The 27,452-nt window shown below is 53.2% G+C and overlaps 2 protein-coding genes and 1 long non-coding RNA gene across 7 annotated transcripts; 1 reads left to right on the forward strand and 2 right to left on the reverse strand.

The window, feature by feature from the left end:
• Nucleotides 1-11: 11 nt before the first annotated feature.
• PGGHG (protein-glucosylgalactosylhydroxylysine glucosidase) lies at nucleotides 12-20,734 on the reverse strand. Of its 4 annotated transcripts, none has more exons than XM_074885098.1 (15): nucleotides 20,619-20,734; nucleotides 11,345-11,469; nucleotides 10,014-10,281; nucleotides 9,303-9,513; nucleotides 8,320-8,755; nucleotides 7,151-7,270; nucleotides 6,842-6,973; nucleotides 6,402-6,513; nucleotides 5,223-5,295; nucleotides 4,600-4,736; nucleotides 3,669-3,802; nucleotides 3,324-3,419; nucleotides 2,749-2,846; nucleotides 405-619; nucleotides 12-312 (listed from the first exon to the last, which is right to left on the reverse strand). In XM_074885098.1, exons 2-15 carry the CDS (start codon nucleotides 11,465-11,467, stop codon nucleotides 248-250), a joined length of 2,220 nt encoding a protein of 739 aa, XP_074741199.1. In that variant the 5' UTR covers nucleotides 11,468-11,469; nucleotides 20,619-20,734; the 3' UTR covers nucleotides 12-247. The 4 variants fall into 4 exon arrangements, with proteins under 4 accessions (XP_074741199.1, XP_074741200.1, XP_074741202.1 ...); XM_074885099.1 differs by lacking the exon at nucleotides 20,619-20,734 and adding an exon at nucleotides 18,655-18,771; XM_074885101.1 differs by lacking the exon at nucleotides 20,619-20,734 and adding an exon at nucleotides 15,601-15,809 and having other exon boundaries at nucleotides 11,345-11,430.
• Nucleotides 13,657-16,534, forward strand: LOC141950370 (uncharacterized). 2 transcript variants are annotated; one of them, XR_012631015.1, is made up of 3 exons: nucleotides 13,657-13,671; nucleotides 14,034-15,179; nucleotides 16,316-16,534. It is a non-coding gene; the product is annotated as an uncharacterized LOC141950370 (long non-coding RNA). The 2 variants fall into 2 exon arrangements; XR_012631014.1 differs by lacking the exon at nucleotides 13,657-13,671 and having other exon boundaries at nucleotides 13,863-15,179.
• On the reverse strand, nucleotides 19,103-27,387 carry PSMD13 (proteasome 26S subunit, non-ATPase 13). The gene is made up of 13 exons (XM_074885102.1): nucleotides 27,190-27,387; nucleotides 26,592-26,670; nucleotides 25,664-25,698; nucleotides 25,531-25,586; nucleotides 25,125-25,168; nucleotides 24,803-24,889; nucleotides 23,811-23,982; nucleotides 23,264-23,343; nucleotides 23,054-23,179; nucleotides 22,350-22,412; nucleotides 21,378-21,458; nucleotides 20,619-20,735; nucleotides 19,103-19,899 (listed from the first exon to the last, which is right to left on the reverse strand). The coding sequence occupies exons 1-13, from the start codon at nucleotides 27,282-27,284 to the stop codon at nucleotides 19,804-19,806; spliced, it is 1,131 nt and encodes a 376-aa protein (XP_074741203.1). The 5' UTR covers nucleotides 27,285-27,387; the 3' UTR covers nucleotides 19,103-19,803.
• Between the last annotated feature and the right edge of the window lie 65 nt (nucleotides 27,388-27,452).

Genomic DNA, 27,452 nt, shown 5'->3' on the forward strand with positions numbered 1-27,452 from the left:
GTTTAAAACAGTCGCTTTCAGGCTTGATTTCATCTCCTCTGCTAAGTGAGAGGTGTTGAAGGCGTGTGAACAGGAGTCAGCACGGACGAGGATGCTCAGCATCACCCAGGGAGCTGCTGAGTCCCAGAGGGTTTGTGGCCCAGCTGGGATCCCCCCTTCCACCCACCTCTACCTTGCCCCTCTGCCGACATCTGCTCTTCGACTTCTTTCTGCTGCTTCAGTGGGTAAAACCCAGATCAGCCAAGGTTTAAAATGTCTCAGCGGACGATCTCTGAATCCAGCCGGCTGCGGTGGGGAAAGAGACACTCTGCCCTGCAACAAAAGCCAACCCGTGTGAGATACGGGAATGGTTTCTCCCCAAATTGTCTTTATTTTAAGAAGCAGAGCAGGCGATGATACCACACCTTCACACAGGGGAAACCGCTGCCCCGACTCCTCCAGCACAGCTTCCAGGGGAGGTGCCCAAGGGTCCCGGGGAGACGCGGTCACTTTGATCCTGAGCTCTTCTTTGGTGATGGTGAACGTCAGTTTGTTGCCAAAGTAGGAGACGCCAGTGACTTTCAACTTGTTGACATCATCGGGAAAGGCTGGGTCGAAGCGGAGGCTGGACCTCGTGATCCTGGAAAGGCAGGAGCATGTCAGCAGTGGGAGCAGAGGGTGGCCCCAGAGGAAAGCAGCTCTGTGGGGTCGGCCACCTCCCCAGACCGTGCAGCCTCACAGTCCCGGGGCCCTCCTGCTGCTTCGGGGATCTGCGGGCAGGGGGAGTCCCTGGTGTATCCTGAGGATCTCCGGGCAAATCCCGAACACGCTGATGAAGCGCCTGGTGAAGAGCTACTCGAGCTGTGATTTCACAGCCCAGCACCCTAAGGTGTTCCTGTCACACTCCCAGTTCCTCAGCTGGGGTCTGCGGTTTCCATTAGGTTTAATTTTTAATTTTTTTTTAATAAAAGAAGAGAAAAAATATTTTTTTTTCTTCCAAGGCAGCTCAGTTCCCCACTCCGGTTCAGAGGTTGGCTTCAGCAGCAGCTATGTGGCAAAACTTTGGGAATGCCCTGTCCACGGTGGGATGGGGAACGGGGCACAGGACCTGGCAGAGGTGGCCAGGGACCCCGAGCAGGAATTGCCACTGAAACTGGGACTAAATGCCATGTACTGGAACTAAACTCCAGCCACACGAGGAGCTCAGAAGAGGGCTGGAGCTGGGAGTTTTAGGATGCAAGTCCAGCTTCAAGCCAAAATACCAGCAGCAAGTGTCTGCCCCCAGCTGCTGTTGCTTGGAAAGGTCTGTGACCCTGGTGAGATGGCAGGAGTTCACCTCACACCCGGTGCAGATGCTCCTGGATGTGCTGCTCACTAAATCATGAGACACGCCTGACCACTAGCACTGCCCCTCCCCTCTGTAATTTGCCATCTCAACAAAGATGCATCCGCACAGCCCAGTTTTCACTTTCCCTCTGGGCTGTGACCTTCAGAAACCCCCATCAGCTCCCACTCCCGCCAGTTTGAAGGGCTTTAAACTCAGCAGCACTATATGTGCTCCTTCACCGAAAGATAAAAGTCAAGCAAACAGCTTGAATCCTCCCTCCAAGCCCTCACCCAAAGTCAAACAGAGCCCATTTCTGAGTTCTGGCTTTGGATGAGAAAATACAGAGGTCACTGTTATCTCCTACTCAAATTTTGACACATGAGAGCTCTTGACCATCATCTCCAGTCTGTAGAGAGGGCTCAATGGTCTGGAGAGGGCTCAAGAGAGGCTGAAGAGACTGGAGAGCCTCAGCGGCAGGCCAACGCTCCGGCCAGGGTCTGTGGCTTACAACGGGCACGGCACGAGCAGCACGAGCACGGCCCTGAGGGCGGCATAAATGTCACCTCAACATCTGTGGAAATTTGGCTGGAGCCCCAAAGCCTGTGGCTTGAGCCTGTGCCGAGAGGGGCCCGACCTGACACACACGGGGCGTCTGAAGACCTTCAAGATTCGCAAAAGCTGAGATTAAGGTTTTCAGATGGGAATACAGTAGCTCACACCCAGCTCCACCAAGAAACTGGTAGGTTTCTCAGCAGCTTCTGGCCACACACAGAGAGTTAAAACACATAGTTAGTGCTCGGAGGTTTCGCTAGAAATCACAAGGCTTGTCAGTTTGATCCATCCTCAATTAAACTAAGAATACTCTCAAACTGTTGCTTCAGGATTGAAACCACCAGGCTGCTTTGGATACAAGACACAGCTTTGAAACTTTGAAATTATATGAACAGCTTAATGTTTTTTTGAAGATATTTTAATGCTGTGGCAATGCCAGCTGAGCACTTCCCTCACAGGGGCTTGCAGAGCCACACATGTGCAGCGGGCAGATTGCCTCCGGGGGGTGCAGAAGGTCCTTCCACACCACACCCAAAGGAGGGAGGATGATGTTACAGCTAAGCCAGAGAACAGACTTAGGGAATGACATTTACCTTCCCAAACACACAAACTCATTAAGTGACCCGGAGAGAGTCTCTTACTGGTTTATAATTTCTGATAACTCCACCCTGTTCTCCACCAGTGACTGGCTGCCCCCAGTACGCACAGTTCATCTGGGATCATTAATGTTCCTGTTTGTTTGTTACCTGCTGGGAGCTCTGGAGGATATTGTGGATGCTGCAAGCTCCTTTCTTTTTCACAAGTAAAACCACATTGCTCCAGCTAAACAGTAAGGTTTTGAGGGACAGTTAGCTGCCTAGAAATTTAACGTGCCATAACCCAGGTCTCACCTGAACCCTGTGTAGCCAAAGAGGACAGCTTGCAGGAATCCACCCATTCCTGTCAAGAAGTTCACAGCTCCTGATCCATCTGAGTTCTCCACCCAGATCTGCTCCAGCAAGAGAAAGAAATGACTCAACAGTTGCTTTTGGACCCTTCACACAGTTTCATGGGTTTGAATATGCTCATCCTCACCCCTCTCGCCTATCTGGGGCGCTGCAATGACCGTGCCCCGCTACCTGCCCCGGCGTGAGGCGGTGGGTGGACTCTGAGGTGTCTCGCAATACCACCGTCTCTGTTCCCTTTCCTGTCCCTGGCAGGCAGAAGGAAGCCCGGGGTGACCACGACACTGCCCCACAGCTTTGTGCTGCCTGGTAGGAAGCAGATGCTTCCTCACTGTCTCTTCTCCGCCTGCTTCCGAAGAGCAGAGTGTGCGAGCACCCAGCTCAGTATAACAGCAACCTCATGACCACGGGTCAGCAGAGGCTCCAGTCCAGCAGACGCCTCTTGGTGTGATGTTTGGGAACAGGAGAGACAGAACCAGGAGACGTTTGTCACAGGGAAGCACCCACGACACCCAGCTAACCTTGAAGGGCTCCATGATGTTGCTGAAACACTTGTTGAGTTGGCTCTGGGCTCTCTGCACCTCCTTTAGCTCCAGCCAGCCCACGGCAAACATGCTCTGCAGGAGAGGAAAACGGCCTTTCACCCACTGCTGTCTCCCCCAGGGGTGAAAACACAGCAACAGCTTCAGAGTGACACCACAGCTGCACCCTCCTGAGCCAGAGCAGACCTCTCTGGTGCACATCTCCAGCTCTGCACCGTCCTCACTCCCAGTTTAAAGCAGGTCTGACAGTCGTGCCGACGGATGGGGCCAGCAGCGACTCACTCAGATGGAAACCACCACCGCAGGCCTCACCCCTCTCCTTACCCAGGTCATGGCTGGCCCAGCCGTCTCCGTGACGGGTTCATACATCTCCAGGTCATTTCTCCGGACTTCAGAGCTCATGGGGTGCATCAGCGGGAACCCAAGCAAGACCACGTCAGCTTGTTTCACAGGCTCACCTGGGGAAAGGAGCGGGTCAGACCACGTGTGCCAGCTGGGGATAACTGCCAGAGTGAGTATTTACTCATACGGGGAACAAACCTGACTCACACAGAACCATAAACTCAGAACAACAAGCGCCATATCAACGGGGAGAAGGTACTGGAGCTGGAGGGAGGACAACTCGTTGCTGCCTTGCTAAAGGCAGACCAGAACAGCAGCTTATGGTGTGTCCTCAGTGCTGTGTCTGCTGGAATCTCTGTCGAGGACACTGGCACAGCCCTAACGTGGTGGCACCCAGACTGGTGCACTTCAGGTGCAAAGGAATAGCTCCCACCATCCCATAAAACCCAGATTAGCCTGCCCCTAACTGTGAGAAAAGGGGCACTCAGCTGGGCATGTGTGTCCACCAGAACCGGCCCCTTCACTTCCAGAGGGCCGGGGGCTGCTGGAAGGGCAACACATGGCACTTGACCTTGGAAAGAGAGACCCAACTGTCAGCAGTGGGTCCACAGCAACCACGCCATCTGCAGCCAGTACTAGAAGTCTCTTCCTACTCTCTGTGTTCCCAAATTTCCTAATTTTATGAATGCACTAATGAGAAACGATCCGCTAAGAGGCAGAAAAAATATCTACAAGCCAGGCTCTCCACACTGGCAACCCAACTGCTGCACCTGGAGAACGACGCTTAAGATCTTTATTTCAGCCAACCATTCCGCTGCTGTTTCTGTGTTTGAACCAGAGTCGCCACTTCTCGCAGGCTCACAAAGAGCGAGCAGTGGCCAATTCAAGGATCTGCTGCTGCCTTTCTGCTCACCTGGGATGTAACCGTCGTACTCGGGGTGATATTTCTTCTCCGCATCAAAGGGTACTTTGACTTTCTTGGCACAGTCCACCCACTCCTCTGGGACTGGGATCAAGAAGTCCCGAGCAACATCAGCTGCAAAATTTAAGCTGAAAAGAAGCAAGGAACAATGCTTTGTGTCAGGCATGGGTGCCCTTGACCCCCTCAGAGAGGGGAAAAGAAGAAAGGGAACAGAAAGAACTAATTGAGCCATAATGGCAAAGAAACAGCTACTCTGAAAGAATATGGGTCAAAGTTTAAGCTTGGGGTAACAGCTTTCATCGCTGGAGTTGGGAGTCCGTTCCTCTAGTTTTAGATGTCTCCAGCTGGCTAATTGCATAGACATCTCATAAAACACAGGGAGAGAAACCCTCCTGTGAAGTGAAACCCCTCTCAGTCTCGTGTGGACACCTGGCACAGGTTGGATGAACCACCGTGGGACCACCTACTTCTTCCCACTGACTGTAAAGGCAGAGACCAGCTCAGACAGAGGTGTGTGAGGAGAGGAAAGGTGTGTCCCATGCGGGAGCCCTGCCACGCTGCCAGGCAGAAAAGAAGAGAGATGGGCCAGTGCTTCAGCAAGGTACGTGCGTTACCTCCGCTGGGCCACGGCGTTGGTGTAAACAGAGTTATCAACCCGGTAATGATACTCATCTGGGGGCATGACACCTGAGGGGAGAGGAAGGGGACACTTCACACCGCAGCACACCCGAGGTCTGGCACGGCTTTGGGAACCCCTCCCGCTGCAGCGACGCCTGCCCACGCGGCGAGGTGTTGCCTCTGCTCTGGCAGGAGCCCACAGCCACCTCGGTGCAAGGCTCAGCAGAGGAGAACACAAATGGTGCTTGTTGTGAAGGAGAAACAACCCAGATTACAGATTTGGCTGATGGGCAGCAGGTGCCTCAACCTGAGGGCATCTCCCTCGCTTCACAGGCAAGGTGACCTTCAAGTCATTCATTCTTTCAAGTCATTCAGTCAAGTCAATCAAGTCATTAAAACATGAAAATAGACGTTTAAATGTGTGACTGCTCTGGGGGATTGGGGCTGTCTCCAAGGGTCTTCACACAAAGACCCAGCCTGGAGCAACCCCAGGGGCTTTTCCAGGTCTGATCACCCCAGTTCCATCGAGACCCCTCTGCTGTATCCCAGCCTTCTCCTCCTGACCCTCCTCCCACAAACACCTCTCCTTCACTTCTCCTTTCCTTCCTCAGTGCCCCCTTTCAGCAGCAGCCCATCAGCGGTAACTTGCACTCAACGTAACAAGCTTCAGCAGGATTGCTGCCTGCCAAGAGACCCCTTGCCCTGCCAGACACATCAGCGGTTGTACTTGTTTGGCACCAACAGCACCAGTTGTCCTTCAAGGAATTAAACTCCTGCAGGCTCCTGGAGGATTTAAATTCAGGTCTCTTAGAAAAGACTTAAAGAAAAATCCTTCCTCTCTAAAGCCCTCACACTCCATTTTCTCTAAGTGCCACAACAGCAGATCTGAAGGCACCTGCGCTTGTGGCATCAGCTTGTACCACCACGGAAGGAGAAATTTAGGTGTCCTGTGAGCAGCAAGGGGCTGAGAAAACAAACAACAGATACTGTGGCATCAGAAGAGAGCTGAGCATCCTGTCCCATGTTCACACGGACACAAACATTATCTGTGAGATATTCCAGAGGGCAGGGGTCTGAAGAACCTGTGTACTCCTATCCAGGCCTGGCTGGAGGGTCCCTGAGCCTCTGCTCACAAATCCCTTCCCTACAAACAGGTCTGGCTGTTGCAGAAGTACCTCTGATGTGGTAGCATTGCTCCTCCTCGCTCCACACCATCCTGCTGCACCAGTACTGAGCCACAGCCCCCACCAGCTTCCAGCCTCCATCCTCCCGGAACAGCTTTTGGTCCTGGAAGGAGCCAAAAGCAAAGAAAACCAGGGACATGAGGGAGACTCAACCAGACCCAAACTCAGCAGGAGGACAGGAGCTCTAAGGAGATGGATGTAGCAGGAGAAAAGGTCAGAAAACTGGCCTGGCTTGAGCCAACAGGATGCTGAGCCACCCACGAGGAGCAAGGACAGAGGAGGCAGGGCTGAAGAAGGAAGCCTGGGGGGCTACCAGCAATGCTGACGGGAGCAGACAACAGCAGAGCTTCTCTGGGAAGGGACAGTGACGGTCACCAGACGCCCCACAGGCCTTGCCACGGGGCCATCCAGGCAGCACGCTCTGCCGTTACCTGTGTGGTGCAGTAATACTGCTCAAAGGCCATCAAAACGTCCCCAGTGATATGGATTTCCTGGGCTCCGTAGATCTCTTCAGGGCAAACTTCCCGGCCAGTGGCTGCACTCTCCCACGGGAACTTCGCACCCTGCCAGGAGAAGGTGTTTGTGAGGCAGCGGAGCACAACACCTCGAGGTGGTCTCCCCAGCCCACCGCCTACGGGCATGAGGTCACAGCCCCTCACTAAAATTGGAGCCAGAGAGGCAGAGGAAGGTCCAGCTGCCCTCCTGCTGCACCGCCCTCAGTCCAACATCCCTGTCCCCACCTCGTAGCCCTGCTCCCGTGCGTTGCGTAAGGCTCCTTCCAGCGTGCGGATCCGGTACTCCAGGATGGCTCGGGCAGCTTCAGGATAAAACAGCAGAATGTTCGGGAACATCCAGGTGTCCTGGAGACATCCAAGCAAGGCAAGGCAGTGGGATTGGCTGGTGGGGAACACAAATGCTCCCACCAGTTTCACCCTTCAAGTCCGTCCCCATCCCAAATGCTCTGACTGTGATTTACTTAAAGGTGCTGTCCCGTGGGCTCATTAAAAGGGATAAATCCGCAAGGAACCACTCCTGCCCATGCCTGCTGCTCTCAGGTATCTCACCAGGATGAGATCAGCAGGACCCCCCATCACGCAAGAGAAGGGAGGCAGGAGTCCTCCAAAGCCAGAGGCTCTGGAGAAGGTCAAAACTACGTGCGTCACCAGGAAGAAAACACACAAGGTCCAGAGGACTGAAAAGCCCATGTCTGCTGAAAGACCGGACGAGGTTTAGCACAGGAGCCTCAGCACCACCCAGCAGTGTCTCCTGCTCACGCCACCGATAGCTATTTGGCTGCAGAGCTGTGCACCCGTTCAGCATGGCTGCTCTGAGAACAAAGCCACCCAGCCCAGCTGCCTGACTGAGTACACACCAAGCCTGTGTTTAAAAGTGGAATGTGCCCATCACAGGAAACACTTCCATTTTTTCAGTGGTTCAGCCACAACAGGGCTCGCCAATGCCACCAAAGCTGGGAGGAGAAGCACAGGTTTCAACTTGCTTTGATTTAAACAGCTAGAAGCTGGTGGCCGTGCTCTAAGCCAGTCACTGAAGCTCTCTTGGGGGAGCAACCTGAACTACCTTAGCCCCAGATCCCAGCTTGGGGAAGGGGGCTGCCCTGCAGTGGGGTCTCTCCCAGCCCCTCGCCCCCGTGCGCTATGCAGCAGCCCCAGGCATCTGGTTTTGACTTGGAAAATTTGCTTTTGAGTTAGAGGACAACGCAGAGGAGTGGCTCCAGGGATCGAGCTGGCTCTGGGTCACTCTTAGGGAAGGAGCAGGAGGATGCTCCCCAACACGAGGCTGGTGCCACGGTAACCCTGCGTGGGGGGAAGGAGGAGCCTCCCAGCAGCCTCCCGCCGAGCCTCCTCCATCCCGGTTGTGGCGCAAAGTCCTCAGCACAGCCTCCACCCACCTGGTCCCAGAAGACATGTCCCCAGTAGTCCTCGCCCCGAGTGCCGTTGGACAAGCCGCCAGGGCTGATGCCATGGAAGTGGAAGGCGGGGCTGCCGCGGGGCGGGATGGCGCTCAGCAGGTAGTAGAGGCAGCCATAGAGGGCCTGTCTCAAAGGCAGGGGCCCATCCAGGTCGAGGCAGCAGTCCCCCCACAGCGCGGCCCAGGCGCGGGTGTGCGAGGAGTGCAGGGAGCCAGCGGCGATGAGGGCCAGCCCTTCGCTGTAGCTCCTCTTCACCTCCTCCTCGCTCTCAGCCACAGCTGTCAGGAACTCCCAGGATCGCTCCCGCTCCTCCCCGCGCAATGTCAAGGCTTGCGGCACGGGAGTCCAGAGCATGTGAACTGTGGGGCGGGGCCCCCCCTCCACCTCGGGGACCCGTGTTTTCCCACAGACGTAGCTGTGGGAGATGGTGAGCAAGGGGGGAGGGAGAGCGGAGCGGGTGGGACTCGGTGCACGTCCACACGTACAGAGGGGACCCGCCAGCAGCTCAGCATCAGGCTCCCCTTCCCACCCAGGATGGAACCTCCCTCATCCCCGCACTTCAGCTCAGCTGCCATCCCACCCCCACAGCACGGGAGCCTGAAATTCATTACAACGATCCCCAGACCCAGCAAAGCATTTTTAGAGGCCACCTCCTCCAAACCACTACCTCCCCCAACTCATTGCTTCGTAATCACAGCTAGTCCCTGCCGCCTTCATTGCTCTTTTATGTGTAAGTCATAATTCTGGAGTTGCAACTAATAATAATCTTTCTATACTTAATTTTGGGTTTTTTTATACACCTGCCAGAAGCAGCAGATTCGCACAAGCCTCCCCACTACTTACCACTCCAGTCTAGCTCTAGCCTTACTTTGCAATTTATTTCCTAACGGTGAGCAGGGCAGCATGCAACAGCCCGTGAAGGATGTATTCAAGGCAAGGTCCCCCCCGTGATCCAGACTCACTGTGCTCCCTGGAAGTCCGGCCCTTGGTTCAGGTCCAAGTCCTGGCTCTCTGGCACGAAAGGACTCTGGAGCTGGACCGTGATGGGTTGGGTGGCGTGAGCCGCTCGCCGGATGGTGATGCTGAAGGCCATCAAGTGGACGAGGGAATGGTGAGCGTAGATCTGATGGGTGGCTGTGTAATCAGCGGCCTGAAGCACGTGGCTGAAGGTTCCTGTAAGCACAGCAAGTGCCGTCAGCCCTTTGGTCCTGATGTTCTGTCCTATCTACTGGTTCCTGCTGGCAAAGGAGCCACTTTTCCCAGGTCCAGATCCAAACACAGCTTTTGACCAGGCAACACTGTCACTGAATCTAGCTGAGCCGCTGAGGAGTGATTTGTGCTATAAAACATTCTATCAGGCTTCATGTTTAAGCAGCGTTTGCTGAGCCTGGCTCCAGCAGGGATTGAGATACAGTCTGAAAATCGCTCTTATTCTCACAAGAAAGGGGAATTTCCACTCGCCCCGACACAACTTCAGATGAACAACACCCGGCAGGTGAACAGAGAATGGGGAGAAGAAAGATGCGACCTCATGAGAGGCAGTGGGGGCAAAGAGACTTTTAACTTCTAGAAGAGGGTCATCAGCTAGAGGGAAGGAGCGATGGGTGCCTGAGATGGAGATCTGAAGGGAGGCAGCAGGACAGGGCGATTCCTGCCCCTGCTCTGCTGTTTACCCGTCCGGGTGTTCAAGGTGAAGGTCTCAGCCAGGCTCTCCGCACCGGGCACCGTCATCCTCACGCTGACGGGGCTGGGGATGTCGGCACGGTGCGTGTCTCCCGCTGCCCCGTTGTACACGCCGTTGACGTGGAGGATGTCCCGGTACACGCGGGTGCCCAGGTACGCGTTCGTCACTGTAGCCAGCAGCCGCGGGTCCGAGGGCAGGGAAGTGGAGGTGAACACGGCCGGGTCCTCTTCGCCATCAGCCATTTTTACCAACCCGAGCTGCAGAACAACACGAGAGTCAGGCCCGAGGGTTGAAGGGACAAAGTCAGGGCAGGCTGAGCACGGCTGTGCCAGACGCCAGCCGAAAGTGGGGGCCGCTCCTCTGTAACCTCCCCGCAATGCCCCAGGCAGCGGCAAAGCCAGCCGCTCGCCAGCCCCCAGCCCCATCGTGTTCCTGGGGTCTCTATTTCTTTTAGTCTCCCTTCTGATCACCACCAGTGCCTCTACCAGCAGTTTTCCTCCATCCCAGCTTTCCTCCCAATGCCTGGGAAGGGTCTCCTCGCCCGGGCTCATTTCCTGCTTCGCTGTTTCCCTTGTTCTCTCTTCGCTCTGGCCATCTCCCAGCCCAGCAAAGTGGCTCCTGCAGCTCACCGAAACCACAACAACTTACCGGTTTTGTCACTTCCCCAATTTTCCCCCCTTCTTCCTCTTCTGCTGCCCTCTCCGTGACAGGATCTCACCAGTTTCTCCCAATACAACACCACCACCTTCCTCTTCTTTCTTCCTCCCAACGCTATTCTGTGACACTATTAAATACTCTTCTGTGGTCTCAGCAGCTCCTCATCTCCCAGCTCACTGTACCCCTGTGCGCCCCCTCACTCTTGCATCTCTAGCTCAGCTTTGATTACTGGCTTGCTGGGGTAGGAGATTTTTATTTCATTTATATATAAAAAATATAAAAATATATATTTATATATAAACATATATATGAATACCTAATTATATATACACATACGAACAGCACATTACAAAAGGGAGCTGTAGCTGGCACCTGGCAATGCCAAGCACTAGAATAATCCAGAAATGACAGAGGAAGGCACTGAGCATCTCCCCACGTGGAGCTGGAGAGGCACCCGGGGCCACACGAGAGCTCACACGGCTCAGCCCCCAGAACCCCCCCGATAGCAGCCGGCTGCTGGCAGCTCGCGGCGTTGGCTCGGTTTCCCCACGCCAGGCAGTGCCTGAGATTGAACTGTGAGAAAAACCCTCGTCCTGCCTTCGGGCAAGTTAAAAACACCCCAACCCCAAAAGGGGTGCAGAAAGCGAGGAGGGTCGGTCTTGCCTGCGGTCTGTGGCTGAGGGCGAGCTCCGGCCGGGCGGGCAGAGGCTGCTGCAGGAGCTCCCAGGGGAAGGACGGAAGTTGCCCAACTGAGAAAGAAGGAAGGAAATCACTTTTTTCCCTCATGCCTAAAAAAAAAAAAAAAAAAAAAAAAATTTAATTAAATAAATCTTGACATGCAGGTGCTTGCCCAGACGAGCTCTTTGCCCTGGCGGGAGCGCAGAGGCCCCGGGGCCGCCGGGCGCTCCGGGGAAGGAGGAACCGAGAGGGAAAAACCCGTCTGCGATCTATGATTTCTCGCCCCGAAGGCGCCTGAGAAACGCAGCAGCGGCCGCGGAGCGGAGCTGCGGCTGCGGGGGGAGCAGCACAGCCCCGCAGCAGGACCGGCCCGCGACAGCCACCCCGTGTCCCCGGGCTGGCTCTCACCCTCCTCCTCCTCGCTCCCAGGGGGAACGGGGCCGGGCTCCGCCTTCGGGACGCTTTTCGCGGCTGCCCCGGCGCCCAGCCCCGGGCACCTCCGGCCGCTTCCCGAGCCCGAGGACAGAGGGAGCAGCGTTGTCACCAAGCTGCCCCCAGAGAGGGCCCGGTCACCTCCTGATACACGCAGAAACTCCCACCCTTGCCCGGCTGAGCTCGGCGCACCCCTCGGGCACAGCACCTCTGCCCAGCTCTGCCCTGGCGTGACCCTGCCCCAGCTCCTGCCCCGCCACCACCTGCTTCTCCCAAGAGACCCAGGAGAGCGGGACCCATGGGAGTCCTCGGGGCGGGTGGCACACGCACGTCCCCCGGCCATGGCAAAGGCTCAGGCTGTCGGTTTCCTTGCAGACCTTTTCAGAGCTGGCAAAGCTCCTGCTGCCTCGTGTCGCTGGCGAGCCGACAAGCAGATCCCAAAACTGTGGAATACAGCGGCCAAAATTCACCCCACATTGTGCCCTTCGGCAAAGGGAGATGACGGCCCCTCCGCAGACACTTTCAGTCCCCAAACACAGCAAGTTCAGAGCAGAGGGGTGAAAAACAAAAAACCAAAAGAGGAAATTACTGTGGATCTAAATGGATATTCCCGCTGAAGAGGCAGATGCTCCCTGCACGGCAGAGCCTGGCTGGACCCGTCCTGCTGCTGCAGACACCCAAGAGATGCCTTGGAGAAATCCTGAGGAGCAGCAGAGGGCAGAGCCCAACCACTGATACCTGCTCCCAGCTCTACTCCTTCCAGGTTCAAGGATCTAAACTCACACCTTGCCACAGCAAGTGTAATTTAGTCTCATCTTTAATCTTCACCACCGCCAGCTGGTCCAGACCAGGGCTGAGCCTATGGCAGAGGCACATCCAACCTGCCAGAGCAGGTGGCTCCCCCCATGTGCTTCAGAGACCTCCCCCAAGCCCCGGGCTGCCAGTGCCTCCTCCAGCAGCCGCCAGCACGCGGGGGAAGAGCATTTCTCTCCCCCAGCTGACCCAGGGGGCATGCACTCTGCTTCCTTTGCTTTAGTAAAAAATACTGAAATATTCTTTTTCAGAAAAGCCCTTTCTCACAGCAAGCCAAAACCTCCTCGAACTCTGCTGTAGCTCTTCCAAAGCAGCTGATCTTGCTGTGACCAGAATGGAGGGTTTCTGATGGCTTTTTTTTTTTTCCTTATTCATCTGCACAGTATGATTTTCCCCTGGATAAGTCAGGGCACAGACAAGTTTCTCTAAGAATTTCAGGGGAATCCGTTAACCATATCTGTTCTTTACCATCAGCTGTTTCTCCAGCTTCTCAAGGATTTTATTTGGTCCTTTTCTTTAGCTCCTGTTCAAAACAAAATTTGCAAGGCTTTACTCCTCAACAAGATTATTCTCCTATTCATAGAAAACACAACCAAGCCTTTCACAGCTGTCCCGGACCAACACGGCCACTCGTCACCCCTGTTAATCCCAGCAAGGCTCCCCAACACCAGCTTTCGCCACAGACACAAAGCCTGATCTACAGGAGCAAAAGAAGGTTTTCAGGAAGGGGCCCAGGCACAGGAATTCTTCCCCCTCCTTCACACCTGAAAACGCTGAACTTGGGAGGGTTGGTGGCCAGAGGGGATTCGAGACCCCTGCTTTGGTGCCAGCAAAGGCAGACTGGTGCGGCCGTGCTGCCGGCACACATGTGCTCTGCAGCTCTTGCTCAAGCAGCTCCCCCAGCAGACAGGCCCCTCTTTATCTCTTGGTCTGGACTAACAGAAACAGAGCTAGAACTGCTCACAGCCCGCAGGCAGCTGGGGCAAGACAGGGAGGGAGACGGTTGCTGCCTGGATGCTTCTTCCTGCCAAGGAAGAGAAAGAAGAGCTGCTCCCAACACCACACAGGTCGGTATTTCTACCACTAAAAGCAGCATAAAGAGGGACAGCGGAACAGGGGTTTGCTCCAGGAAATCAGCTAAGGCAACGGAGGAAGTAGGTCAGCGAGGGGGGTTTCCTGGAGGTCACTTGTTCCTTTCCCTTATCTCACAGAGGCAGATGTTTTGTGAAACTGCTCAAAAGAAAAATCTTTACCGTCAGAGGTTCTGCCAGCCCCCAGCTTTGTGTCTGCCGCACGGAGAGATGAGTGGCTGTCAGCTGGTTGGAAAAAGGCTCTGATGAGCGGGGAATCAAAGGGAAATCCTTTGGAATGTCAGCTGCAAGCAGCAGATATAAGATAAGAGGATTCTGTTCTTGCTTTTAAATTTCAGCAGTCATCTTTCATCAACAAATACGTGCTTGACCAGACACAGCCCACGCAGCCCATCATGCCATTATTAAGGTAAAAACCTGCACCTTCATGGGACAGTTGTTCTGGGAAAAGAGCTCTGACCTCCTTCTAAAGGCAAGACCCAATTTCATCCCACACAAGAGCCTGCTGTGACCAGGAAGCCCCAGGAGCTGCAAGGAGAATCAGGGAGAGGAAGGTGGCATTCCCAGCTCCAGAAGGAGAGCTCCGAGCAAGTCCGTACAAATCCCGGCAAACTTCCAGCAAAGCTGTTTTTAAGGGAGAGGAGGACACTGGGTTACTCAGCGAAGCAGGCACGTGTTGAAGTCGAGAGGGCACTGCCTGTGCCACCGACACACATCCATCCCCACACCAGAGGAACAAGACCTGGGCTCAAGGCTTTCAGCCACTTCTGCTCTCAGGTTGGGGCAAGTTGGAAGCTGCTTTTGCAAACTCCAGCCCAACTGGATCCAACACTGGCCACAGGTCTGGCAGCACCTCAGAGGGTCGGGGCTGACAGGCTGGACGGACAGACACCACCACGTACGGAGGGGCCACAAAGGAGATGGAGCAGCCATCACCACGGATGGGACGAGCAAGGCCCTGCTCGATCAGACAGAAGAGCAGACACCACATCTGCAACAGCTTAAAAAAATAGTACATTGTGTCTTGAGTGTTAGAAATTTTAAAAAGCCTGACAGAAAAGGTCTGCAATCCAGCAGAGCATCGCAGAGAGGTCCCACCTTGCTGGCTGGGGACGCTATTTTTGACCTTGGAGGCACAGGGAGTTGGGTGCTGTTGAGGAAAAACACACCAAATGCTTAAGGGAAGAAAAAAAAATTTAGTAGTGAGCAATTTGGGAAAACCTTGCCATTTAAGGGTTTCCCGCTGCCATGCCTTTGGGAGAGTGGCCGGCCCCGTGCCGAGGGGTGGCAGCAGCGTGGTGGCAGCGGGGGGGTGGCAGCGGGGACAGGCTGGGCAGCTGCAGAGAGAGCAGCACGCTCGCCCTGCCACCGCCATGCGGGGCTTTCAGGGGTGCTCCCGGCTGCTGGCCACCCTGCTGCAGACCCCACGCATCCCCCGGGCGCACGTCACCTCCAAGCCACCCGAACATCCAGTCTCTGCTGCTGTGAGTAGCTTGTGGGGGGGCTGAAAAGGGTGGGGAGGGCAACCTGCTCTCAGGGGACGCCCTGGTCCCCGACGGGTGCAAACCCCCCCTCTGCATTACAGCTAAGTTATTTTTGTTGGGAGTGAAAGCAAAAGGGGAGGGGGAAGAAAAAGGAGGAAAGGTGCCCCTGGAGCAGTGCAAGGTCCAGACTGCACCCCCACAGTGGGTGCTCCCCCCCCCCCCCCAGGCTCTTGCTTCCATTTTATTGTCTTTTCAATCCCTTTCGTAACCTTTGGGGCTTAAGGTACCTGCTGAGGAGCCCCTGCAGCCCAGGGGGAGGTTAAGCCACAGGGCAGCCTGGGGACCTCAGGGAGGGGGTGGCAGCACAAGGCACCCTGCCAGCACAGACAGACCTGGGCCCTGTCCCCCCCATCCCACTCACCCCACAGCGGGTGTCCCCACAGGCAAGGATGGAGTCTGCTGTCATCCTGTGGTGGTCCCTCCGTCCTTCTCCCTCTGGGGATAATCCCCACAAAAACAGGAGCCACTCCAGCCGTGGAAACTGTCCCGGGCTGGGTGAAATGGGCTTGGAAAAAAGAGCTTTTCACCAGAAATCCTGGCTGGGTTTCACCTCCTGCCCTTGCTTGTGGGGTTTATCCCCCGCTGCCTTTCCAAGGTGTGCACCAAAATGCTCCACGAGCCTGGAGACTCTTTTTCTAGACAAATAAATAAAAAGAAATAAAGGTGACAGCGCAAGGGGTTAAGTGCTGCCCTCATGCACCAGAAATATAAGAGGCTGCTGCTGGTTGCAATTCACACCTCAAAGTCATCTGAAAGTCAGGCCCAGCTGCTCTGGGAAACGCCATGGCCCAAACCTCGCTGCTGACTGAAGGTCACGAGTTGCTCTGATTTCCCAGAGAGTATCATGACAGAGAGACACGGAGTGATGGAGAGAAGCCAGCTCAGTCCGTCAGTGGTGGCAGCTGCTGTGCTTCCCCAGATCTCCGTGCCACGGCCCCAAGGAGCGTCCATCTGGCAGCTGTGGGGCTGCAAGGAACAGGGACAAGCGTGCCTGACCCATGGCGGTAGAACAGTCCCAGGAACGCCCCCCACTGCAGCCATCCCCCTAATTCTTCCAATTCTTCTCCTGCCGGCAGGAGCAAGCCCTCGCGTTCTCCGTGATGGCCGTGTGCTTCCTGGCGCCGGCAGCCTGGATCCTGGCGCACGTGGAGCACTACAAGAGCAGATCGGATTAACAAGCAGCAAGAACCACCTACACCCCGCTGGGAGCGGGCGTCTGAGCAAAGGCAAGACCACAGATCTTCGCCGGGGAGGAACCCTCTGAGTTCGTTCATTAAAATTCGCCTTAGCACTCAGCACAACGGCTTGTTGGTTTTGCTTCAGCCCCGCGCTCGCTCACAGGGGGAGGGATCTGTAACCAGCACGCTGCTTCCCCACCAGCTCGCAGCGTGCGTCCTGCTGCAGCTTTTACCTTGGGCGGCTGCAGCGAAGTACAGGGCAGGTACCAAGGAGCCACCCATGGCCCCAGAAGGAAGCAAAATCAAGTTAAATTCCCAGCAAGAAAACAAAGGCTGTGACGCTTGAAACGGGCCATGTCTGGGTGCCACAAACCTGATGTTTCTTCCTGCGTGAAGAACCTCTCCCCCGCCAAACACAGCACATTTCCTAAATGATCTGGGTTATCAGGGAAGCAGCAGCCAGCACTGGCTCCCACACAGGGAGGTTTGAGTAGCAAGTAATACTTCCAGATATATAAGTGTTCAAGGCCAGGTTGGATGGAGCTTTGGGCAACCTGGGCTAGTGGAAGGTGTCCCTGCACGGGGCAGGGGGTGGCACTGGATGGGCTTTAAGGTTCCTTCCAGCCCAAACCAGTCTGTGATATCTTGGAAAAACCTCCAAAACCACTGTCATCATTCACACTCACTTCAGTGAGCTGCCCAAGAGTTCACACAGGAGGCGGCCCTGCCCTCGGGACAGGAGGGCTCTGGGAACACTCCAAGGCTTTAGTGCCCTCCCAATGGTGCCAAACGCTTCCGGGGGTTTGATGCTCATCGACAGCAGCAGCAGCCGCCCCAGGTGAGCTTTGCCGCACGGCCAGCACTTCCTTCACTCCTAACATGCAGTGACAGGACACTACGAGGGAGATTGTACTTTTTAAAGCCTTTTTCCTGTCCTTAGCTATGAAATAAAGGAAACGTTTTCCTGATGAGAACACTCGCCTCTGCCACACGCTCTTCTGAAGTCAGTAACAGTGACATCAGGAATGAGCTCTGGGAGACAAGATGAAGCATAAACTGGGGGAAGTCAAATCAGACAACGCAGGAGCAGCAAACAGTGTGTTCAATGCACACACCAACAGCTGAACTAACACGGGCAGGGCAAAATCAAACTTACGGGCTGGACAGGGAAGAGGCAGGAATTCGGAATGAACAACTCCAAACCAGGGAGAAATTTAGGCCAGAACCGATTAGAGTGTCAGAAAGGCAGAGGGTGCCCACGTACAGGGCCTGACAATTTGATTTTTTTGTTGCTTTTAAAAAGCCTAAGTCTCCCTTGCCCGAGACATCTTTACACCTGCACAGCAGCCTGGTGTCAGTTTTCTTTTTTCCACTGCTGACTTAGTACCCTCAGAGCCAAGACAGCAAACAAGAAAAAGCAAAGTACACAAATTCCAGTAGTAGTTTGTTAGTGACGCCAGGGAATCGCAGTGATACAGCACACTTCACATTCGCTAGTGGCCATGGTAAATGATTATGCCAGTAGCTATAGTTACCATATGGGAACAATTGTGAGGTCAAGCAAGAACAAGCTTTGATCTCCAAACCTTAGAAAACAGGTGGAATGTCCTGGACCATCAAGAGAATGTCTGGGATTGTGTTGAGGATGAGTTATTTGACAACCTGGCAAAGGGACTAATCAATTAACTTGGCAATGAAACTAACTTTGGAGTATCCTGACAGTGAACTGCCTTCATTATAATACTAAAAAACACACCCCAGGTCAAAAAGCCCCCTGCCCAGGTTAAGACCCTTCCCCTGAGCACGTGTAGGAGTAGCACCATTATGTAAGCCGTATTATCGGTGTACGTTCATCACTAACCAATCAGTATCTAATAGGCATGTTTGGAAAGTACTAACCCCTGATTTTTGTGTATAAAAGCAGCACAAAAACCTGCTGGTGGTGTGCTTGATTTGTGGAAAAGTCCACCAAGCACTCAGGCCTGAATAAATACAGTGTCTCCTGAGCATGATAAGATGGGTTATTGCACACCAGGCACAAATCTGCTTTTTGGGTAACAAAAGTGGTAACTAGAGCTCTTGAGTCAGAGCAGTGACCAGACTGGTGCTGGGAAGCAGGAACTGGCCAGCTGCACTTCAAAAGCCCCTGACATCCTGAGGAATTCAGCCAGACAGGTGAACACGAGTGTTCAGTCTGAAGTCACTGTTCAGTCCCCGGGGCAGTTCCCTGTTAGTACCTGCAGTGGGGAGTTACGCATCCAAGCGGTCACTCGCAGGGAGCCCCCGTTCAGATCTGCACGTGTCAAACTCTCTGCGTGCACAGTTACCTTCCATCCCTATAAAGACATCACGGCACCAGTCAGGCAAAACAATTATGTAACAGACAGCTTTTAAAGAAGCAGTTGAGACAAAAGCAGAAAAAAATCTTGTTGTCTCAGGCCTCACTTTGGCCGTTCCAGTCAGCAAGGCTTACTCGACTTGGGAAGAGGAACTCGACAAGGAAGTACATACCAAGGTAGGACACACCAAGTAAATCACATACTAATCCCACTGGTGATTAACAGGCTGTTTAAGTCTCTGTTGTTCTTGGACAGAGGGTTTTTGTACCATGAAATTCAAAAGGAAGCCTATTTTTAAACAGATCAGAGGCTCAACCACACGTTATGAAGACAACAAACACAGAACTACAGAAAAGGGAAGGCAGAGAAGTTTATTCCAGCAATACTGCTGCACCTCACTTTAGCACAAAGTGTTCGTAAAAGACAACCACCCCCAAAAGTATATAAAAACACATCCACTAAACGGTAATCCTGGAGAAAACCCTTTGATGGAGTAAACACTCCCTCTACTGCAGATGAGGAGGAGGGGTTGTGGAGAAAGAGGGCAGAAGGAGAAAGATGGTTTGGGGAATGCTGCCTCTGGGCTGCTGCAGGGGCCAGGGGAGAGGCCGCTGGGGAAGGCCGTGCCCTCCCAAGCCGACACCGCTACGGAAACACCACATACGAGGGCCAGGCACCTCCTGTGTGTTTTCACAAAGGAGCCTTTGCTACCGCCCTACCCGAACGCGCAGCCAGCACCGCAGCCTCCGCCGGTCCCTTCACAGGACCGACCGACCCACCGCTGCAGAGCCTTCGTCCTCCTCTTCGAGAGCAGGACGGCAGCTCTCGCGGCCGGCGCCGCTCATGGTAGCGCGTAGGGAAATCTTGACTCCAAGCACCAAAGGGTTACACAGCAAAAGGCCACTTACTCCTGCGAACAAGCGTCAGAAAGCTGCTCCCCCCTCTGCCCACCCACCCCCCTCCAGTAGAACGCGGTACAGTCAGTGGTCGGAGCGCTGCTCGCCTCAGCTGCGGCAGGAATCGCTCTCCCGGGGCAGCACCAGGGCTCTAGGTGAGGATGTCATGGGCTTGGTGCTCCACCAGCATCTCCATGCTCCTCACGTCTGTGCACCAGAACTCCAGGCGGTCTTTCATTCCCTTGATCTGCAAGGCAAGCCCACAACCACCTTGGTGCCTCGACTACCGCAAACACCAACGCTCACAGACACTGGAAAGCCCAAACAACCTCTCAAAACCCCCTACCTCTAGAAAAGATGCTCCTCAGCATCTTCTACCATCAAAACAGCAGCGTTTAAACTTAAATGGCAACACAAAGGAACTGTTTGCAGTTCCATGTACTGATTTCTTTTTTTCCAGGTAAAGGCACCCTATAGAGTCTCCTAAAATGTTATCAGGATGAACCTGAGAAGCTCAGCACCTTTGTCTTTATCACCCCAAGCTCCTCTCTTCTCCAGACAAGCGTCCACCTACGACCCAGAAACACGATTTTGTCTCATGCATTTAGGCTGGAAGCAGCCACACAGATGTTCACGTCCTTCTGGAAAAGTCACAGCATTTGTGCTTCACGGTGGTTTCTGCAGCTTTCAGAAGAGAAGTGTCACCAATATCCTATTCTGTCTCCTGACGTGTTTGTACTTACTGCAGAACAGATGCAAAAGGCAGCACACCCCCAAGGTAGGAGCTACAGGCATCAGCGTAAGAAACAACGAAAAGGTGATACACTCCCTCGTCCCCTGAGCATCTTCGAGAAGCACCGAGGACACTAATTCTGACAGTGACCCTTCACAGTTCTTATTTTAACTCCCAGGCCGCCTTACAACAAAACAAGGTAGTACCGCCTTAATATCCAAGCTGGCCATTACCTGTTGTAAATCCAACACGCGTGGTTGTACCCACGTCATGTGCACCCTCTTATCGACTTCATCAATGCTGCCCTTCACCAGGCCCACCGAGAGTGCCTTCATCACCAGCAGTTCCACCTGAAAATAAAATAAATAATTCAGGGAAACAATGGAGAATCACCCAGTTTCCCCTGCAATGAATACCACGATTAGGAGGCTGAGAACTTGGCACTACGAAGAAGTTTTATTTGTTCAGCCTACAAGCGGCAGCTTGGGGATACCTCATCAGTCTTCCAGTACCTAAAAGGCAGTAACATGGAAGGTAAGAGGTACTATTTTCACAAGGAGGCACGGTGAAAGGACAAGAGACCACAGGCAGGATTTGCTTCAGCAGGGATTCCATCTGGATAACAGAAGAAAATTCCTCACCGTGAGAAAAATTAAACATCAGTGACATTTCCCCTCGCTGGAAATACTCAATCCAGCTTGGCAGGGCTCTGCATAACCTAATCCAAAGGCCTGCTTTCATAAGCAGGTGGGAACAGATGACCTACAGAGCTCTCTTCCAACTTCAGACTCTGACTAAGAACCTTCAAAAATTTATTTATCAAGAAATAGTAGCACCAAGCAGTTAATTCCTTCTTAAAAAAAGTTCTCCAAATGCACAAGAACAGGGGAGAACATTTCTACTTCAGGTTCACCTATAGGAGTCGGTCCCTCCAGACACTCTGAGAGCTTCAGAACTTCGCCATTAACGAGTTTGTCTAAACTGGAACTCACCTCATTCACAGTGACCTTGGCACTCTTAGCAATCTCTTCGAAAGTGAGCTGTCTGTGATTGGCCGGTCGGGTGAAAGTCATCTGAATTCACATAAACAAAACAAAGAAATAAATCCCCCAGTTTTAACTTCTTCCAACAGTGTGCAGAGCATCCTGCTGAGCTCTCAATCTGCAGTAGCAACTCCATTTCTCATATTTAATCAAAATACTTCAAAGAAAAATGTATTTATGTCACCAGCAAGGAGTCGTACCCCTCCCTTGCTGCAGCAAGCAGCAGATTTCCCCAGCAACATCATCATCTCCCAGTAAAGCTGAGCAGTCTGTGCTGAAACCTCTCAGTGCGTATCAAACCCCTGAGATAACACAGTACCTACAGGTGGTAAAACCCATGCACAGTAAAACACCAAGACATATACACACACATTAACATACACACGTATTGGTATGTGGCTGTGTATAAACATATGCTACACTTCAGATAACTCAATATTTAAATTTTTGAAAAAGATCCAGGGCCACGGAGGTTTCTATGCCAGCATGATTTGGTCACAGCAGAGCCAAAGCCTTCAAGTGACAGGAAAGAAATTGTTTAAACATTTAGGGTTACCCATCAGGGAAAGGATCTTCAGCCCTCAGGACACCAAGATTTTAGAAACCTTTGTCATACTGGAAGATACTTTAGGAGTTCCATTTCAGACACATCCTGAAGGCACAGAGCTTGCTCTCTCCCTCCCCACCTCCACATCGTGCCTGAAAGGGCACAGGAAGCTACAGACCGGTCCCCAGCCCAGGTTCTTCCCAGCAATATTTGCCTCTGACACCACCAGCAGGCAACAGCTGCAGGCAACTACTCACCCCCGGGAGGGACCGAACACACCCAGAGACCACGATATTTACCCGGGCTACCCCCACCAAGAGGCACTTGGGGCAGCCCCTCCCCATTTCCCACCTTCAACACATCACAGTTCTCACCTCCATAAGACACAACAGCTGAATCTTTTGCAGCAGAAGTGCTTCATTTGCAGCCAGATCTGGCTGTAAAATGATAAAATGGAATAAGTTTGTTCATTATTACCTTTTCTTTTTTCCCTCCGAGGGAGAACAGCATGCTACACACAGGAGTAAGCCACCTGGGGACCCACTACCTTCGTTTACGAGGGAGGAGGCTGCTACTTCCCACCCACTACCTGGTCACAGTTCTGTAAAACCACCTGTAAGAGCTGCAGAACGAAAGGCAGCGCCTCACATCAAAGGCCACAGCCTGGCACAAGCAGCCACATGAGTGGACCTGTAAATTACTGCAGTGCCAGTGATTTCTGGTACAGCCAGCGCAATTAATATCCAACAGAACTGTTTTCCTCAAACTGTGAGCACAAGGGGAAACCACTATTTCACAGTGGAAGCAGCTTAATCCTGGGAGCAAATGGCATCAAGGAAATGAAATCAGAGGTTATCTTCCCGTGCAGGGCTGCATTGTGTTTGCTTTGCCCCTGATCACGAGAGATTTCTCTTTACTTCTCTCCATCAGTCAGAGGGAAGCCAAAAGAAAACTAATGGTATGTATCAAGACAGAAGAAACATGACTGTGAGTCACCAGAGTCAGGCCCACAGCACCCAAGCGTCCTCTGTAAATACCGAGCCTAGGCCTTAAGCAAAACAGCAACTCATTTGCTCACCTGCTGACCCCACGCCGACTTCAGCGCCTGGAACGTCTCCACGTTCCCGCTGTTGAAGGCGTAAAGGGTGTCAATCAGCCACTGCCGATCGGTGCTCCGCAGGGACTCCAGCACAGGGTGCATGAGCTGCAGAAACCAGGCGGGACCACGTTAACCGCGTCAAATCCAGTCCTGGTCCTCAGTAGCTGAGGCAGCGCAGCACCAACTTACCAGCTCTCCGAAGTTATAAACACCTTCTCCCAGGAGCCCCGCCAGGCCCAGGGTAAAGGCTCTCTCCTGCTGCTCTGATACTGAAAAAAACAAAACAGAGAAAAAACCCAAAACAATATGAAGCAGCAGTCTAAGCCCCATCACCCCCTCCCCACCCTCCTCCCTGTGCCTGCATTAAATCCCTCCCAGCCCTCTTTCACATCCTCTCCCAAGCGTGACGTCCAGAAGGCTGCAGTGACCACCACAGTAGTACAGCGGGGCCACTTTCTGAACCCACAGGGAAGATTTTTGGGAAGTCAAAGCAGCTATCCCTTCTGGTGGGAGCACGTCCCCCCTCCCATCACCTCAAGGCAGCTTAGGAGCAGAATCCTACTCAGCCATTCCTCTTGGGGATTCCTCGTCTTTCTAGCTAGACCCTGGCTCAACCACAGCAGATTCAAAACAATGTTGAGAAAACCTGTTCTCTGCCAGGGCATTTATTTAGATTGAGATGATGGAACAGAGAATGAAAACTGGGGCTTTCTGTGCTTTGCAAAGGAGCGGTTACCCGGCAGATCTTTAACATCAATGCATCCCAGGAACCGCAGAGCGTCCTTATAGTACGAGGCGTGGTTCCCAATGGTCTGGTAGTACTTGCTGGAGAGGTCATAGAAGCGGCTGTGAACCGAGGTCACGCCCGGGAGATTGTTCAGCATCTCCTCAACCTCCTCAATGGTCTCCTAGAGGGTGAAAACCTGTTTGTTACAGACGAAGGTACAACCCCACAGGCACCTTCTCACCCAGCACCGCAGAGGTTACCGCGCGCTTGTGCGGGCCAGCAGTAACATCCACGGGGTAGTAAAGCAATGAGAGCTCAGCCAAAGCATCAGAAATAAAGCAATGGCATTCTCTTTCTACATAGTGGTTACATTAAATAAACAAATAACAACCTTGCTGCAATACTTTTATATATATATATACACACACACACGCTTTACATATACTTATACCCATCAAACCTTGTACTTGCTCTAAGAGACATCAAGCTGCACCGCATGACAAAAACCTCATCTTAGCTTTAAGAGACTGTTCTAAAACAGCCAAGAGCTGAAAACCCAACACGCTTCGCACCCGAGGCGACACACTACTTCAGCCCTCATCCGCAGCTCGCCACAAGCAGCACATACACCACTGAACTCAGGAGAGCCCCCGAGCTGGGGGCTGGGACACATCAAGCCATTGTCCCTCTCTCCCGAGCCGCGCGCTGGCAGCTGCGGTGATCAGCCACACGCAAGCAACAGCACCTCAAGGGCCACGCGCATCAGAATCTTACTGAAGCTTCAGAGGTTTGGCCGTAAGTGCTACACACATCTTTATGGCCTACAAGATGTAAAACAGAACTGCAGGTCTTCCTGGAAACCCCAGGAGCTGCACATTTATCATCTCCTCGTTCCAAAGAGGAGCACAGACGCAGGCCCGTCCGTGCTGCAGTACCTGCTGAGGTGTGTCCCAGCGCTCCAGAACGCCCCAAGGCGTGAACTGCCCAAGGCATCCCCTCACCTTGGTGACCTGCAGGTCTCCGATGTTCAGCTTGAGCGCCCCGATGGCAGTTTTACACAAGATGACGGCTTCGTCGCTGCTTTTTACCTGCAGGTACACAAAGAGACGAGTTTGGAGAGCGTTACCCTTGCGGCCAGCTGGGCTCCTCAAACCCAGACTGCGGTATTGCATTTCATTAACCTGTTCCTGCACTCAAATACAGAGCTGGTCACTGAGAAAAGGAGTCGGTACTCTCCAACACACACACAGCTGCCTCCATGCAGGCTCATATGTAAAATGATTCCTGGAGGTGAACTACTAAAAAGAGCAATTGCAAAAATACCTTTTCTCGAGTCTTTTCCAGAAAAGTAAGGGCCACATTGGGATCTGAAGTAGAGAAAAAAAAGCAGCAATATCAGGAATTCCCGTGGATCTAAATCTCAACCTAGAAATATATCCTTTTACTGGATTTGTGAAGGCTGGAATGTATTTTTCCTACAACACACCACCCAGCCTTCAAAAGGAGCTATATCACAGGCCAGGCTTTCTGCTCCCCAGCCGTTTCTCTAGCGAAGGAGTAGACTCGCTGCTCTAAGTAGCAGCAGTTATTTAAGCTCTCTGAGTTAGTTCTTTCCCTTTTCCATACACCAGAAAGACAACAGCTCGGCTGAAGATTTAGCTGTTAACTAGTTATATTTCACAGGCTTCAGTTGCTAAAAATACTGTAAGTAACTGGTAAGGACACTTACCTGTCATCTGTCTGACTACATGAAGAATGATCTCTACCAGGGACAAGGGGTTCACCCTAGAACAAAAGACTCACTGTCAGAACAGTCTCAGTCAACAGCAGTTACCTAGAAACTTGAAGGCAAACGAACTCACCTGTGCTCAAACTCACTGATGAAGTTCTCATAAAGCTGTAGGCACAAAGACACTGACAGTCAGTGCAAAAGGATATTCCGTTTCAGCTACAAAACTCACTTTTCACTGTGTTCCAATTCATGTTTCCACCAAAGCACTGGGCACCCAACACCGAAATGTCTGCACTGTACAGAATCCAGGAGCCCAAAATTGTTCATTTTAGATAATTCTATCTCTGCAGTCTGCTTCCAACTGCAAGGAGTGATTCAAGAAATGCACAGGCTGGCGGGTACTACAGCAAAACACCTGCCTGCTGCCTGTCCTCAGCTATCACTGTACAATAAGCACAGGCCAAAAGCTTTCAAGTTTCTCTCTGCACACATTCAGAAAAGAGACTGTCTCTAGAAACCCACCTCCCTTTCTCACAGAAATAACTGGTTCCTGGGAAAATGAATTTTAACATAACAACACAAAGTAGAGCAAAAATACATGATTACTTGTAGCATACAGAGAACATGGAACTCTGGACTGAGTATGTCGCTGCCTTCATAAACAGAAGCAGCTCCCAGAGGGGGTGGAATGACCCATTGACCACTCTGAAGCATTTGTGAGCACCTGACAACCCATCCTACACTTGTAGTTGTAAACTCCTTGTTACAAAAGGGAAAGAAAAAGGCTTCCCCTGCACCACCCCCCCAAAAAATAGTAAATTAAAGAATCATTTTGAAGCTTCTAAAACTGACACATTTCATTTCAGCAGAATTTTCACACACCAACCAATTCCTGCACGCTCATGTCTAGTGCATAAAGCCCAGAAAGCTGAATTCACCTAGTTTAATAATTCTCCACAGACAAGTCACAGCCTGCTTATTTTTCACTAGTACAGAAATACCGCCACTTGTCTTTGCTACAGCAAGATAAAACCTTTGGGATTAATTGAGCACCTCACCTTGATGAGTCCATCTCCTTGGGCAAAACAAGGGTCCTGAACAAAGTCCAAAACTTGCAGAGTCAGCTGGTGCCAGAGTCTTAGGAAACAAGAAGGTCATTCAATGAGTTCACACTTTACACCAGCTCCTCGACTCGTGCCCTGTCCAGCATTTCGCACGCGGAGCCTGTCGAGCTCGCCTGGCCCCATGGCTGCTGTGACTAATGACGGAGACAAATCAGAAAACCGGTGGCAGAGCCCCCCCCCGTCCGGGCGCTAACCTACGGCAAGCCCAAGGGAAGTAACACAGAAATCAGCTCCCCAGTTTTCCACAGCCACGTTCGCGCAGGCTGAACAATTGCTAAATTACGAGAAGGGCACCGGGAGCGGCCCGCCCAGGGAGGGCTCCTCAACCCGGCACCCCGCCCCGGCAGCTCCGCGCAGCCGGAGGGGGCCGTGGAACCCCCCTCTCCGCGGGACAGGCTGGGCCAGCGCACGCTCGGCCCAGGGAGGTGTGCGGAGCCCCAGGACGGCCGGGAGCCGGGCCGGCCCCGCCGAGGGCAGCGGCCGCCTCCCCGGGGCGGGTGTCACCACAGCAGCCCCCCACCCCCCGACTCACTTCTTGTTGTAGAGCTCCTCGAGGCGGTGCCACACGGCGGCCTGTCCCGGCCCCGAGCTCTGGCTCTGCTGCAGGAAGCCCGGCACGTCCTTCATGGCGGCGGGAGGGAGGGAGGGAAGGAAGGAAGGACGGAGCGAGAGAGAGGGCCGCGACCCGGCCGGCCCCGCGCTCGCGCCCGCCGGAAATGCACACTCACTTCCGGCGCCGCGCGGGGCACGCTGGGTACCGTGGGGCGCCGCGCGGGGCACGCTGGGTACCGTGGG

This window comes from Strix uralensis, chromosome 15, assembly GCF_047716275.1.
Source record: "Strix uralensis isolate ZFMK-TIS-50842 chromosome 15, bStrUra1, whole genome shotgun sequence".
Lineage (NCBI taxonomy): Eukaryota > Metazoa > Chordata > Aves > Strigiformes > Strigidae > Strix > Strix uralensis.